The sequence below is a fragment of the Sitophilus oryzae genome, unplaced genomic scaffold, assembly GCF_002938485.1.
Source record: "Sitophilus oryzae breed Bouriz unplaced genomic scaffold, Soryzae_2.0 scaffold_811_pilon_pilon, whole genome shotgun sequence".
Lineage (NCBI taxonomy): Eukaryota > Metazoa > Arthropoda > Insecta > Coleoptera > Curculionidae > Sitophilus > Sitophilus oryzae.
Genome location: NW_022147430.1, coordinates 4,309,178 through 4,325,173, shown reverse-complemented (window position 1 = coordinate 4,325,173; position 15,996 = coordinate 4,309,178). Strand labels below are relative to the sequence as shown.

The following is a 15,996-nucleotide window of genomic DNA, read 5'->3' as shown; positions in this document are numbered from 1 at the left end:
CATATGCGACAAACTCGACGATATATATATCCATCTCATTTGTTCTTTAAGAAGTATATGTGCAGAGGTTTGCCTCTCGCCTTTCCTTGTCTAACGTATTGTGGTATATCGCATTGACGGAGCGACAGCGTTCACTGGAATCTTAAATCTATAGAATGAAAAGAAAAAGCATAGGCAAAACCTTTAGTTGAAGAGAGATAAAATGTATGGAGTAGTAACGCGCAAAAAGACCGTATTGAGGCGAGCCTCAAATGTAAATTTAAACCTTAAAAGCCGTTCGTTAAAAATATGTGTCACTTCCCGATCAGCCCGAGAGATTTTAGGCGACAGGCTGAAAATGCAGAATTGCATTATTTGGGAATTTGTATTAGTTTGAATCACAGTTTGAATTAACTCTGCCGGTTATTGCACTGTTTGTCTCTAATTGATTAATATATACGTTTTTTAATGTGAATTGCATGTTTAATTACTCGTCTTACTGATTACAACGTATTAAGTAAATACCTAAAAAGTGGGCAGTGACTTGTTGATTGATATGATGATTTAGAGGGACCATGCATCATCAGAGGACTTCCCCAGGTAAAGTTTTTCGAATTCGAATCATTTCTAGATAAATTGTGTACTCGTATAGTCAAAAAGTAAAGCAACCAACAGAGATTTCATTTTGTTTTATTTTTATAGGATGGGTAGAAAAACAAAATTTTACCATACAGAGTAAAATATAAGACAAAATATCCTGAGGTCGCTTTGATAAAAATTTACTGTTGCAATAGCACTATGTAATAGGTACCGTATGATCGAAAAAAGTCCAGTTGGCTTGAAAATGACGATCGATGACATTTCCTATATAATTTTACATATAAAATGACAGCGATCCTCATTTCATAGCCATCGCTAACGCCGTTTTTATTCGATCATACGGTATAATACTGCGAATTATATTACATAAGGCAACTGCTGAAAATTTAGAAATATTTTAAATACAAAAATGTGCGCTTTTTAAGTCTGTAGGTATCTAAAATACTAAAAATAATATACAGTGTGTATTGCATTTAAAAAAATTGAGATATAGCATTATAATATTGCAATGTTGGTCGTGCCATAAAAAAATCCCTGTATAAAATAATGTAATTTTTTCTCGGATTTCTTCTTTTGTTCTACATACCTCGCTATATACATACTTAAGCAATAATATATCAATAAGTTAAATTCACTCCAGGTTTTTACCACTTTTTAAAAAATGAAAATTTTCAAATATGAATTATCATGGAAATCCCGCATATACAGGGTGTCCCAGAAATAAGTGCAAATATTTTAAGGGGTGGTAGATCTCGATAAAAGAAACATATTTTCTCTTTATCGATTTTCAAATAAATCCAAAATAACGGAGTTATTTTACTTTGAAATTTTCCAAAAAAAAATTTTTGCTAAAATTTTGAGAACCACTAGATCTTTTCTGAATTTTCTTTCTAGTAAATTTAATCTAATACCTATGTTGCCATATTATCAAGAAATTATGTTTTTTAACTAAAAACTAAAAAAAATTCCAAAAAATTTTTCAAAAAATTTCGAATTTTCAAATTTTTTTTTTCGCGAAAAAAACCTCATAGGCGTGTTTCTGGGGTTGAACTATACTATCAGTTAAAATATTTGCACTTATTTCTGGGACACCCTGTATAGTGTTTCAAATAAATCAATAGTGTGATGTATACTGAATTCTATGCTGAACCCAATTCTATACAGAAAAATGGTAATGCGATTGCAATTTTAAAGAAAATATTTTTTTAGGATATGCACTTTTTTTATATAGAACTTTTTTTTCATCTATTTGTCAACTACGAAGATATTATTGGACTTCCTCGTACTAATGGTCACCCTATATACATACTAATAAAAATTCTCTTCTAATGTGCCTCACCATCTTCCAGTGCTACGAGCCGCCCCTGCGCTCCACAACTTTTGCACTTTTTTTTCTAGTTTCCCTGAAATTTCGAAAAAATTATTTTATTTAAATTACTTTTAATAATTTTTTAATTATTTTAATTTATAGGGGGACAACAGCCTCAACAAATATTCAGCCCTAGTCAGATTATACGAGCACCAGCAGGAGTTCTACCCACAGCTGCAAATATCCCCGCCACTGTACAACTTAGCAACGGTCAAAGCGTACAGGTCAGCAGATAACTAAACCTTAAATACGAACTATAAACACATTTAGTAGCCAATCAAATATTCCTTTCTCGGCACTTTTTAGGTTCGACCTGTTCAGCCTCAAGTCTTTCAATTCCCAATGCAACAAACCATACCGATTCAGGTACCGATATCATCAGGAAACGGTCAAACCATCTACCAAACTATACATTTTCCAGTTCAGTTATCGGCTGCTGCTGTTCCCAATATTATCCAGGTACTTGATACTAGTTGAAGTTAATCTAAGAATAATATACAGGATGGTCCGAATTGTACTCGGGAAACTCCGGCAGCATATTCTGCAGATCAAAATAAGTAAAAAAGTTCGTATACATTTGTGTCCTGAAATGTTTCGTTTCGGAGATACACAGTGGAGAAGTTTCATTTTTAGATTTTGCAAATAATTCCTGTTAGTTCAGGAATTCGTCGATATTTGTATGAAAATGGCGTTTTTTGACATGAGAAATTTGATTTTGATGTCAACCAAAGAATATACCTAGCTAGAAAAAGAATGGACTCTGCCATACTGAAAAATGGTCCTAACAGAAGTGGCGCCATCTATTGAGTAGGGCTTGTTTTAAATGGATCGAAGCGCGGGCTTTTTAAATGAGCGTATTTATTGAATTTTACTCTAAAATAATTAAATTTGATTATTAAATCTTATTTTTACACAAATTCAACAATACTAATAAAAAGTATCGTTGTGATGTGTAAAAAATAACATTTAAGAGTATAATTTATACAATTATTAAATAAAATTAAAGCCAAACATGTGAAATATTATTTATTATTTAAAAGTCAAATATTTAAACATCGTTTATTATAATAAAACAAGACCAACGTAATACGCCCAAAGTTTTGTAAATGAAATAAATATAAATAGGTACTTAAATGATGGCAAAAATAAAAGACTTACATTATATTTTTAGGGCCACAAACAAAAGGAATTGTCTAGTTAAAACACATATAACAAATTATAGTTTGAAAAACATTTTGATAATCATTCATTTGATAATATTATGATTGGCGCTATGACAACGACAATATTTTTTGAGAATTTGACAATAATATGACAATGGCCGTTGGAAATTATGGAAACTACAAAAAAATTCTGATTTAACGCCATCTGGCAATAACTAGTAGCAACTTCTTAACCTAAAAATTAATTGCACTACCACCTAGTGGCTAGGGCTGGAACTATTTTATTAGAGATTTCCTTGGAAACGGTGGAACCGCTTTTGCCATGTCACTTTCCCGCCCCTGATGTCAACATGACTTTTACTTTTAAGGGACACCACCTACATGTTTTATAACTGTTTCGAAGAGTAATAAATTATCTCCCATACCTGTATTAAATTTACTGAGTGAAAAAATACACATTTCCGCCATTTTTTTTACGGAAAAAAGATCTGTTGGTAAAAATCCCTACCAGCAACCATTCTCAAGATATTTGGAATGGAAATTATCAATACATCGTCAGTGAAACGTGATAACCTGCTAACTCCATTTTTTACGTTAATAAGTTTTTTTATACCATTAGAAAGAGAAAAAAATACTCTATAAGTAGGGAAAGCAAACACATTTTTTCCCACTAAAGAAAATTTTTTATTTTAACTCAATAATATCTGCTAACTCCTAGTGATCTGAAATAGTGAATACAATACGCCGATCCAGGGTCGCACTAGGCCAAAGGTGTGTAAAGTGGCCAAAGGGTGGCAATGTAAGGAGGGGCCCGTGTGTTTTTTTTTGCGTATTTTTTTGCCTTACGTTTTGGTCAATTTTTCCCTATTATATACAGGGTGAGTCTTAAATAAGTGCAAATATTTTTAGGGTAGTGTATTTCGACTCAAGAAACACGATTATTTAGATTAGTAGTAGATTAAATTTACAAGAAAGAAAATTCAATGATTCTCAAAATTATAGCAAAAAATTGGAAATTTTAAAAGTGAAATAACTCGATTGTTTTGGATTTATTTGAAAAAACGGTAAAGAGAACATATTATGTTTATTTTATCGAGGTTTACCAGCCCTGAACATATTTGCACTTATTTAAGACTCACCCTGTATAGAAATCAGCGAGGAAATCAGAGAACTACCCTAATGCAAGGTAAACCAATGCAATGCAAAAGCAAATATTGTTAAAAATAAATAATAAACTATAAAGGGGGCCCGCGAAGGCTGGCCCCCCCCCTAATAGTTATCTATATAATATGGCCAGTCTGACCCTGCGTCGATCCGTTCTGTAAATACGGGGTATCCGTAAGGGTAAGGGGAAAAACGAGATTCTCTATATACGAGCAATTCATCGGCGTGCTATAAATAGTTTAAATAACATTACTTACTTGTACAAGAATTTCCATAATACCTAATCACTTTTCTTTTCAACGTTTTTTCACGTAAATGATACATCATTTTTATAAAAATTAAAAAAATAAGGAGAAAAGTAATAAAAATTTAATAAAATCACGCACTCGTCTTCCAAGCGGTCTAGTACTGTCACAAATTACCTATAACAGATGCGAAAGAAAGCGACTGCATCGGAAACCGCTCGGCAAACCCCACACGCCTATTGAGTGGTGTAAATACACCAGTCGTTTAGTCCGGAAACCTATGCTGTGTCGTATTCGCTTGCTGGAATGACATAGTGCGTGGTTATATGTCTCTTTTTAAAAACGGGTGTAGGATTTTTGTTGAACTTTTGAACTGTTATTTCTAAGTTTTGGTAATTTGTATATCTTATTTAAAATGGGATACAAATGTGTTTATTTATAAGGAAAAAAAAGATATTTATAGTATAAAAAATTAATTTATTTAACAAAATTTAATTAAAAATGTGACAAAATAGTACCTTTCTATTGGTTCTATCGGACTTTTTCGACTATATAAATCTTTATTTGTAAACTTTAATACATCAAATATTTTCAATCTAATAAATCATTTAATGATGTAAATAAGAGGAAATTTCTCACATGGGTGGTCAAATTTTATAGTTTTCATTATATCAAACAGCCTCTGAGAAATGTTTTCAACTCAAAATGCCTTTAATTATGTTTGACTACATCATTAAAAAGGGTCTTCAAATACATCAATGTGATATTTGTCTAAAATTTGCAAAAGAATCCGAATCTCTGGATAACTCGAAATTATTTACCCATTTAAAAGCCTTTGATCATGAAAGTGGAAAAATTTGTTCATTTTATTTACAGGCTGGAAAAATTATTTATATTAAATTTTGATGAGTTTTGCACTGAAGAAAACATTCAGAGGCTGTTTGATATAATGAAAACTATAGAATTTGACCACCCATGTGAGAAATTTCCTCTTATTTACATCATTAAATTATTTATTAGATTGAAAATATTTTATGCATTAAAGTTTACAAAAAATAAAGATTTATATAGTCGAAAAAAGTCGATAGAACCAATAGAAAAGTAACTATTTGGTCACATCTTTAATTAAATTTTGTTAAATAAATTAATTTTTATACTATAAATATCTTTTTTTTTTCCTAATCTCCTACGAACTGATATAATATGACGAGCAATCTATTAAATTACTGTGAGATTATATGCCTCGATAACATATTGGTGCAGATTATTTTCACCCAAACAAATAATAACCCAAACTATACATTGATGCGGATTGTCTATGAACTCTTTCTGAAGGTCACAGAAACCTGAACGCGTAATTCGGTGTTCTTTCGCATCTGTTATAGGTAATTTGTGGTACTGTCGTATAAAAATTAGGATAAGCATGGAAGGATTCTACCATATCTTATTATTAAGAATTATAAGTTTAATTTTTAAATTATTTTCATATTCATTCAGTCCAAAATTCTACTACTTCAGTTCATTAAAAATGCAAAACATTTTAAAATTTTCATTAAAAATTTATTCGTTTTTGGACTTGTATGTTTTGCTTCTAGACCGACGATATTATAAATATTATATGGTTATGAATATCATATTTTTTAAATTTAATTGATTATTTCTAAATCTGTTTTGGTAATATACATTTCTATTTTCAAAATTTCAAACAATAAAGGTTGCTATCTCCAGAAGCATATTTTTATTTTTTATTTCTGCAAGACGAATATTTGCTATCTCCCTATTGTGTCTGAAAAAAAAGACGTAACACGAAATATTGAGTTTTATTGTTCCCCATCATATACAATTCTTATCTCTTTATCATACTGTCAAGGTGTATTACTGGTTGCATAACTGCATACTGCTAAATAATCGCAACGTGCATTGAGGAACCTGGCGCATTCGCCAGAAAGTAAAAGAGAATTATAGAATTCTTTAGAAAATTCCAGAAACCATCGCCAGGGGGTATATAAGGCCCGCGCTTTGACAGTTGGACAAGTCTGAAGTCTGAAGAAAGTCTGAAGTCTGAAGATAGTCTGAAGTCTGAAGTTTGAAAATACCGCGAAATACCGTTAGAGTAATAGTAGTTGCATAAGTTGTGTTGTAAATAGTATAAGTTGTGTGTACAGAGTGAGACAAATAAATTCGTTAAGTATTTTATCGTGAGTTTAAATAGTGGACCCACGGAATCCGTAACAATACTAACGCATCAAAATACTTCCTATATGTGTACATATTTTTTTGTACCTTTTTTTTGCTCTCCGGTAAAATTAGAAATAATGGAGTTAGCAGTTTATCACGTTTCACCGACGACATGACATTTTGACACAAAAATTAACACGTTGGCTATTTAGTTATTTGACTGAAATGACAAATTTGGTATTTTTTTATTTTTTTTTATCTAGAAAATTTTCTTATCTATAAAAAATTATGATATAACAGTTTCTGTTAAAATATAATAATACAGGGTGGCGCACCTCATTCGCTTCTGTTGATTATACGAAAACGGAAAGATGTAGAAACAAAATATTTTATGGGTATATGTGGGGAGGCTATGTGGGGCACAATTTAAAATTATTTTCAAGTATACAAGGTGTTTCAGAACTAAGATCCATACCAATGTTATATTTTTTCTTATGGAACACCCCGTATTTTACTTCGTTTTTGTATTTTTGGGCCCCAAAAAAGGCATTTATTATAAGGGTTAAATATGTTTAAAATCTTTAGTTTTTGAGATATTTAAAGATATTTAAATTTGCATGCTACTTTAGAATAGGTTATTAAGGCCGTCTACATTACTTTTCAGAATTAATTCTTGTGCTGAGTTTGAAGGTAGAGAAATGTACTTTACTGAAAAAGGTTATTGCTTTCTTAAATTTATACAGGTGTATCAAAAATTGCTGATCTATTTTAAATATTTATTTTACATAAAAACTTTGTTATTTCAAATACAACACCCTGTATTTTTTTTAAATAAATCGAAGCAGATTGAAATGCTCTTTCAAACTATATTAGGGTTTCCATTAGCGATGGGAACTATCGAATGAATTAGACTATCGAATGGTTAATGAATGAATGATTTCAACTATCGAATGGTTTCATTCGAATAAAATCATTCATTCATTTGCATACTAAAGCATATGTGACAACCTCGCCGTGCGACTAAATGGTTATCGTTGAGCCACGACTATCGAATGCTTTTGATAAATGAAATTTAGTATTCGTTTGATTTTTGTATGTGTCGGTGCATTATTAGTTCTTCGCCGTATAAATACTGTGCTATTTTTGCGTTTATTAAAATAGTTAAAATACTAAAATAGTAGTTATTTTTGAGTTTTATTTATTGACGATTGTGTGCATGTGCAGGTGGTCAAAAATTTTCCGAAAATTTGTGTGGTTTTCCGTAGTCCGATCTTTCAATTATTTAATTTTATATGGTATATGGTCTATTTTTTAATGGGAAATTTTGAGAAGTAGCAATTTTTAAGAGAGATGAGATAAACTTACAATTAATTTTAAAAATACATATTTGTATTTTAGATGTTTTTAATAATATGAATTAGTTGAACTTAATAATCATATTTAAGTAATGTGGTTAAGTAAATGGTTATCGAACTCAAACTATGGGGTGAGAAAATTAAAATGAAAGTTTTACACGTGCCAATTTAAAAAAAAAAGTTAACGATGTTTATATTTTGTTTATGCTAATTCTTTTACATGTAGTTTTTTGCGAAGAAAAAATATTTCATTTATTTTTTAAAGTAAATGCCAGTAAAAGTAAATATAATTTTTAAATAGTAATATAAAGCACCTAATATAAATAATTTTGATTTCTAATTTTTTATTTATATTTTCCTTACATTACACTGCATGCTTAGAAAATTAATAAATGTTTATATTTCATGATTTTAAAATTTGTTGTTAATATAACAAATTAGTTCTGTAATTATTATTATTTAATAAACCACCGTTGCCAAAAAATTTAGAGACTATATTATTTTTAAATAGGATCTAATATAAATAATTTTGACATCTAATTTGTTGTTTATATTTTGCTACTACTTAAAAGAAAATATTTATATTAAATGATTTTAAATTTTGTTGTTAATAGGTATAACAAATTATTACTGTTATTATTATTTATTAAACCAGTCTTTGCTAAAAAACATTAAAAATAATTTTCCTACATCCAAAATAACAAGTATTATTGCAGTGTAACAACAGAATATTAATAAAAAAAATGCAGAATATATAGTATGTCTTTATATTCCCTAATTAACTAAAGCCAAACAATAATATTCTTTGCTAATATCAACTAATACCAAAATATGGCAACAGCGCCTTTCATAATGTATTTTCTGTGTAAATACTAGCACCTCAATAAAAAAATAATGTGTCCTTATCTATATCTGACTCCGCAAAAAATCAAAGATGCCGCTTCTTTCATAGCATTGCCACCGACCGCTGTCGGGTTTCTCGGAAAGAACCTACGTCGCCGGGCGACAACTAAAATTCAGTTAATATTTTATTATAATCGATCCTGACGAATGAATGAATTTCATAAATGAATGAATTTTATAAATGAATGGTTTTTACTGCCGAATTACTAGAATACAATATTTCAAGGCAGATGACGGATCTATTCGATAATTTTTATTCGAATAGTTTTCAACGAATGTTTTCTTACTAACTATCGAATTATTCGAATGAATTGCAACTATCGAATGTTTCGATAGTATTCATTCGATAGTTCCCACTACTAGTTTCCATACCTATCTACCACAGATTTTGAATCTAGAGCAATTTTCCAATAAAACGGGAACTAAGAGGGCTAGTGTCGACATGGCAAGTTTCTAGTGACAGTTAGTAGCTATTTTCAAAATCGAAATTAGTTTATGAACTTATTTAAATTTATACCAGTTTACTTTTATTTAATTTAACCCTACAATAGTTTAATAAATAATATTTAATAAATATGTATTTATTATTATATCAAGAAAAACGAAGAAGTAGTTCTTTGATTTATTTTACAATGACTTGTAGATATATATGGATTTTCTGTAAAAGAGCTAATTGGGGCAAATTCATTTTCTTCACTTCCAACGACAGGTTTCGGCCTAACAGGTTTTTTATAAACCACACTACCAGCTCTGCGAAATAGGACAAGTAACTTTTCAAAGGAATGCTTATCAGGAAGATTCTTATTTGGAAATATTTGAACATCAGCTCTTGAGGCCAAGAAACAATTTTCCTCACAAAATAAAATCACTAGTAACATATCCATTCGTTGCGCCAGCAGATACTGCTTTATTTTTCTTGATAAAATAATGAATACTTTCTTATTAAACTATATTGTAGGTAAATTTAAGTAAACTGTTATAGTTATAAATAATAATGTCCATAAACTAATGTCGACTTTGAAAATAGTTACTACTGTCACTAGAAAATTGCCATGGCGACACCAGCCGCAATCTTATTTTAAAATCGCTTTTTATTCAAAATCTGAGCTAGATAGGTATAGGAAACCCTAATATAGTTTGAAAGAGGATTAAAATCTGCTTCGGTTTGTTTTAAAAAATACAGGGTGTTGTATTTGAAATAACGAAGTTTTTATATAAAATAAATCCTTAAAATAGATCAGTAATTTTTGATACCCCTGTATAAATTTAAGGAAGCAATACCATTTTTTAATAAAGTTTATTTCTTTACCTTTGAACTCAGCACAATAATTAATTCTGAAAAGTAATGTACAGGGTGTTAATAATTTATTCTATTGTAGCATACAAATCTAAATATCTTTAAATATCTCAATAACCAAAGATTTTAAACATATTTAACCCTTATAATAAATGCTTTTTTTTGGCCCAAGAATCCCAAAATGAAATAAAATACCGGGTGTTCCATAAGAAATAATATAACTTTGGTATGGATCTTGGTTCTGAAACACCCTGTATACTTCAAAATAATTTTAAATTGTGCTCATTGCCTCCCCACATATACCCATAAAATATTTTGTTTCTACATCTTTCCGTTTTTGTATAATGAACCGAGGCGAATGAGGTGCGCCACCCTGTATAATAACTATCTATCTGATCCGAATAACTATCTAGTCCACATGTATGATATTTACCAATGCATTGACTATTTCGTTTTCAAATATCTTGAGAACCGTTTCTCGTAGAGATTTTTACTAAGAGACATTTTTTACATAAAAAAAGGCGAAAGTGGATTTTCTTACTCAGTAGTGGGTAATACAGACCCGTACGAAAAGTTATTACTCTATTAAATTATATTGACATCGAAATCAAATTTCTCATGTCAAAAAATCAAGACACCAAGTTTCGTAGATGGATAGAAGTTTCTTTCTGAAATTAATTGGAAAAACTCGATATAAGAATGATATTACTATACCCTGTACAAAGATATTTTCATTTTTATGATTTTGCGTAAATAGATCTTTATGGCTGAAGAATTAAAAAACGGCCCCGAGTACGGGCGCCCCTTAAATGGGGCAGGGGTGCGAAGAATCTCCCGTTCGGCCACAATTGACCTTAAATCCAAGCTTAAGATAGGTACTTGGAACCTACGTAGTCTATACGAAGCGGGAAAAACCCATAACACAATACAGAAGATGAAAAGACTCGATATCCCGATCCTAGGGGTTAGTGAAATGCGCTGGCCAAACTCCGGTAAATGCAACATAGAAGAACATACTGTGTACTACTCAGGAGAGGACAGTAACTATCATATCAATGGTGTTGCTTTTATAGTTTCCAAACATGTCGAGAAGTGCGTTAAATCCGTGTGTTTTAACATATCCCTATAAAAAAACAAACTAGATAAAAAATCAGGAGCATTTAAGTGATCTATTAATTGATGAATGCACACTGTATTCACCAACTAATAGAATCATATCAACTATCTCTGATGTAGGATAAGTTTCCATTTTCGGAAAATTTTTGAGTATTATTTTTTGTTTTAACTGACACAAAATGATAACTAAGTGGTTGCTACCCCTACTGTGGAGCTTGGTAGTGGATGAACTACTGGAAGAATTAACTCTAGCGGGAATACACTGCATAGGGTACGCAGATGACATAGTCATCATTGCACGGGGGAAACATGAAGGCACCCTGTGTGATATTATCCAAAGAGGATTCCGCATCGCTGAGAGATGGTGCAGGACTGTCGGGCTGAGTATTAACTCAGATAAAACCGCAGTAGTGCCATTCACCAGAAAGCGAAGTTTGAAAAACTTGAAAAGAATCCATCTAGATGGAAAGGAAATACTGCCATCACAGGAAGTGAAATATCTGGGAATAACCCTGGATAGTAAACTTCTCTGGAACAGGCATATTAAGAACATTACCAGCAAAGCCACAAAGGCTCTCATGATATGCAGAAGACTGGCGGGAAATAGGTGGGGCTGCGCCCCTAACATTTTGCGCTGGATGTATACCATGATAGTAAGACCCATGATTACTTATGGAGCAGTTGCTTGGTATACAAAACTAGAGCAACGTACAGCAAGGCAAACCCTGTGCAAAGTACAGAGACTGGCATGTATCTGCATCACAGGTGCCATGAGAACATGTCCAACAGCAGCAATGGAGGTCATTCTAGACCTAACACCACTGCATATTGTCGTCGGTAGTTATGCCAATGCGACAATGATTAGAATGGTCATTGACGGAAACAGTACTGGGAGAATTTTCAGGTCAGGGGCTTGGAACACCCTCAAAAAGAAAATTCCACTTCTCCAACTCCCAGTGGATGACATACCAAGAATTTACAACTTTGAGAAACACCTCACTGTAGTATTGAGTAATAAAAAGGATTGGAAGAAAGAAACGCTTACTCAGCATATAAAAGACCATACCATCACGTGGTATACTGATGCTTCCAAAACCAAAGCAGGGACAGGGATAGGAGTATTTGGGCCGAAAACTGAATACTCCGAACCAATGGGCACCTACCCCAGTATCCTTCAGGCAGAAATTTGCGCTATCGAAAGATGCGTACAATTTATCTTGGATAGGAACTATCGAAAACAGGAAATTGCCATCCTATCCGATAGTCAAGCAGCACTTAACGCGATCAACTCAGTAACCATCAATTCGAAGTTGGTCAAAGAATGCCTGGAGAAGCTCAACAAATTAGGCAAAGAAAATAAAGTCCTCCTACTCTGGGTGCCTGCTCACCAAGGGATAGAAGGCAATGAAAAAGCAAATGATCTAGCTAGAAAAGGAGCGAACACTCCACTAACTGGACCAGAACCGTTCTGTTTTCCAAACGGGAACCAACTGAAAGCGGAACTGAAGAATCTGGAAGACTCAATCCGTAACTTGGAATGGGTGTCCTCCAACGGTCTAAGACACTCGAAAAAGTTCCTTAGAACTTATGACCGAGAAAAATCAAAGGTTTCCCTTGATTTAAGTAAAAACAATCTTCGGATTGTCACGGGGTTTCTAACAGGACAATGTCTCCTCAACGAACACCTCAGTAGGCTCAAACTGAGAAACAACGGCGAATGCAGATTTTGTGGGGGAAATGGGGAAACACCAGAACACCTTATCACTGAGTGCTCCGAGACGACGACCATTCGTGCCATGAACCTTGATACGTCTGATGTCGAGGATGGAGAGCTGGCCTCTGTGGAGCCGTCTCAGATACTGGCTTTTCTTAAAGCCCTGCGACTGTATGATGAGTTATAACTCGTTATAACTCAAGAAAGGGGAACACACAATAGATCTATAAGGTCGCGGTGATTAACTCCCCTCCTAAACATTCTACATTCTACAAGTGGTTGCTGAAGCTGAACTAATTACACAGCTATGTTGAAGCAACGTCAGGTATATCACAGCCACCTAAATTGTATCAAATAATAAAGATCTCACACTAAATCATAAAAATAAAAATATTTAGGTTAGGAAGTTAGTAGTAAAAATTGTTATTAATTTTTGGAAAATGTTGAATAAGTCAAAAACCTTACATTTCAGTCATATACTTCCCTAATAAAACTCACCTTTATTTTTATCCTAGAATCCAAAAATCAATTAATGTATAGGGTGTTCCGTTACAAAAAACACAACTTTGATGTGTAACTTTTTTAGGAACACCCTGTAGAACTCTCTATATTTTTAAAAAGTGCTCTGAATTAACCCACATATGCTCACAAAATTTCATTTGGTCATACAAACTGTCGTTCTCCTTGGAGCCTCTACGTCGTATGAGAGGCGCCACCCTGTATACGATTTTTTTACTTATTTTTATTAAGTTTCTTGAACACAATTCGGACCACCCTGTATTTCTAATAACTAATATGCAAGAACATTAAAGATAAATGTGTCGTTTGTACTTGTTTTGTAATAAAAAAATAACTATTTTTTCAATTACTATGAAATATTTTTTTTGATAATAATGAATTTTGATAATAATAAATGGTAGTTAATATTATATTTTTCTTTAGGCTCAACCACAACTAATTCCTCAAGTAGCAAGTATATTAACTCCAACAGGACAGTTACAACCTATACAAATTGCTACATCTTTGCCTCAGCCACAACAGCAGCAGCCCCAACAGCAGCAACAATCTCAAACTCCTGCGTCATCGGTTGCACAACAAGTTTTCACAGGGGACGGAGGCGCTCAATTGACATTTACAGGTATCTTTTACATAGAAATTTATATTAGAAATCATTGGTATAACATAAAGAATGCGAATAAAACATTAAAAAATGCAATTCTAATGCATTGGCTTCTAACCAATTTGGACCAATCACAGTTAGTTGGCGCAATTACGGCTAGTGGAACATTTAAAATAACTGTTAACAAATAATAAATTTAAATAATAATATTTTTCGTCAAAATGAAGAATTTTTTTGACGAAACCACCCCGAATCCGCCACTGGTTAATACTAACTTATCTAATAAATAATAAAAATCAATGTCTAAACAAAGTTGTTTAATTTTTTTATAATAATTTTTATTTTGGTTCAGATGGTTTAATAAGTTTTCTGGCGTTTATCAAAGGGTTTATCTAAGCTTCTTTTTTGAGCTAAAAAGTTTTCTTTTTGAATAATACCATATGATCGAAAAAAAAACGACGTCTAGTTTGACTTGGAAATAAATATTGAAAACATTCCCGATATAATTTTACATACAAAATGACAGAGATCTTCATGCCATCGCTGACGCCGTTTTTTTCGATCATATTGTATTTTTGTTGTTTCCTTTAGGTCTTTATTATATTCTATCAAAGGTGCTATATATATACAGGGTGGTCCGAACTGTATTCCGAAAACTTCGCATAGCATATTCTGCAGATAAAAAAAAGTAAAAAAACTTTTCCAAATAATTCCTGAAGTAACGTCAATACTTGAATGAAAATTGGTGTCTTGTAGTTTTTTGACATGAGAAATTTGATTTTGATGTCATTATGACTCCTATTTGTAGAGAGCGCCACCTACATGTGTTTTAACTGTTTTGAAGAGTACTAACTTTTTGTGCGTATAGTTCGTTTTATCTGCAGAATATGCTGCCGAAGTTAAATTTACATCCATTAGAAGGGAAATTGCACATGTTATTTACGAGAAAAATAGAAAAGCATCACTTTACCAGAGACAACTTAGTTATCTCTGACTTTACTAAAGCAAACTGAAACGCTTCGTGTATGCATATGTGAATGCACAATCCGGTTGCTGGAACGGAAACGATCCGTGTATGATAATGTGCATCGACCTTTTACACTTGACTCTGCCTTACTTCTTTGATAATTTGGTCAATTACCACTTGTGGTGGTGATTTTAAATGCCTTGTTAAACTTTTTCCACTAAAATTTTTGATACTAAATTCTCAGGAAAATGCGATATTTTAGTTTTGCTAGAGTAAAGTCTAAGTAAAGGTCCAATTTCCTATATCTGGTTAGGATGAAATTATTTTTGCTTTATTTAGTATTCTGATTACTAATAATACGGGTGTGTCTCAAAAGTGGCTCACCTCCATAACTTTTTTATTTTTTCGGATAAAAAAAACGAGATTTGGTATGTTAGTACAAGACATAAATTAGGATTGATTGAAGTATTCAATTGTTTTCGGTTACTTCCTGTTTCACCGGAAATGACTACAACTTTTGATTTTGAAATGACCCCATCGGTATTTTTGTACTTTATTCGATAGAAAATGGCACTCTGAATCGAATGACGTATCACGTGTCAACATTAAACATTTTCACATATATGAATGTGATATTATGAGAATGTCAAAAGTTGACATATGGTATGTCATTTACTATCGAATAAAGTAAAAAATACCGAGGATGCCATTTAAAAATCAAAAGTTGTAGTAATTTGAGGTGAAACAGGAAGCGATCAAAAATAATTAAAGACGTCAATCAATCCTAATTTAGGTGATATACTAACATACCCGAGAACATACCAAA

At 32.1% G+C, this 15,996-nt stretch overlaps 1 protein-coding gene across 3 annotated transcripts in view; it reads left to right on the top strand.

Moving 5' to 3' along the window:
- LOC115889172 (transcription factor Sp4-like) overlaps positions 1 to 15,996 on the top strand; it is a 63,350-nt gene that overhangs the window by 24,750 nt on the left and 22,604 nt on the right. For 2 of the 3 annotated variants that reach the window (XM_030909127.1, XM_030909126.1), the window contains exons 4-6: positions 2,051 to 2,172; positions 2,255 to 2,407; positions 14,026 to 14,221. In XM_030909127.1, coding sequence (XP_030764987.1) covers positions 2,051 to 2,172; positions 2,255 to 2,407; positions 14,026 to 14,221 — 471 coding nt within the window. The remainder of the gene's footprint in view (positions 1 to 2,050; positions 2,173 to 2,254; positions 2,408 to 14,025; positions 14,222 to 15,996) is intronic. The other variant, XM_030909128.1, reaches the window with a different exon arrangement.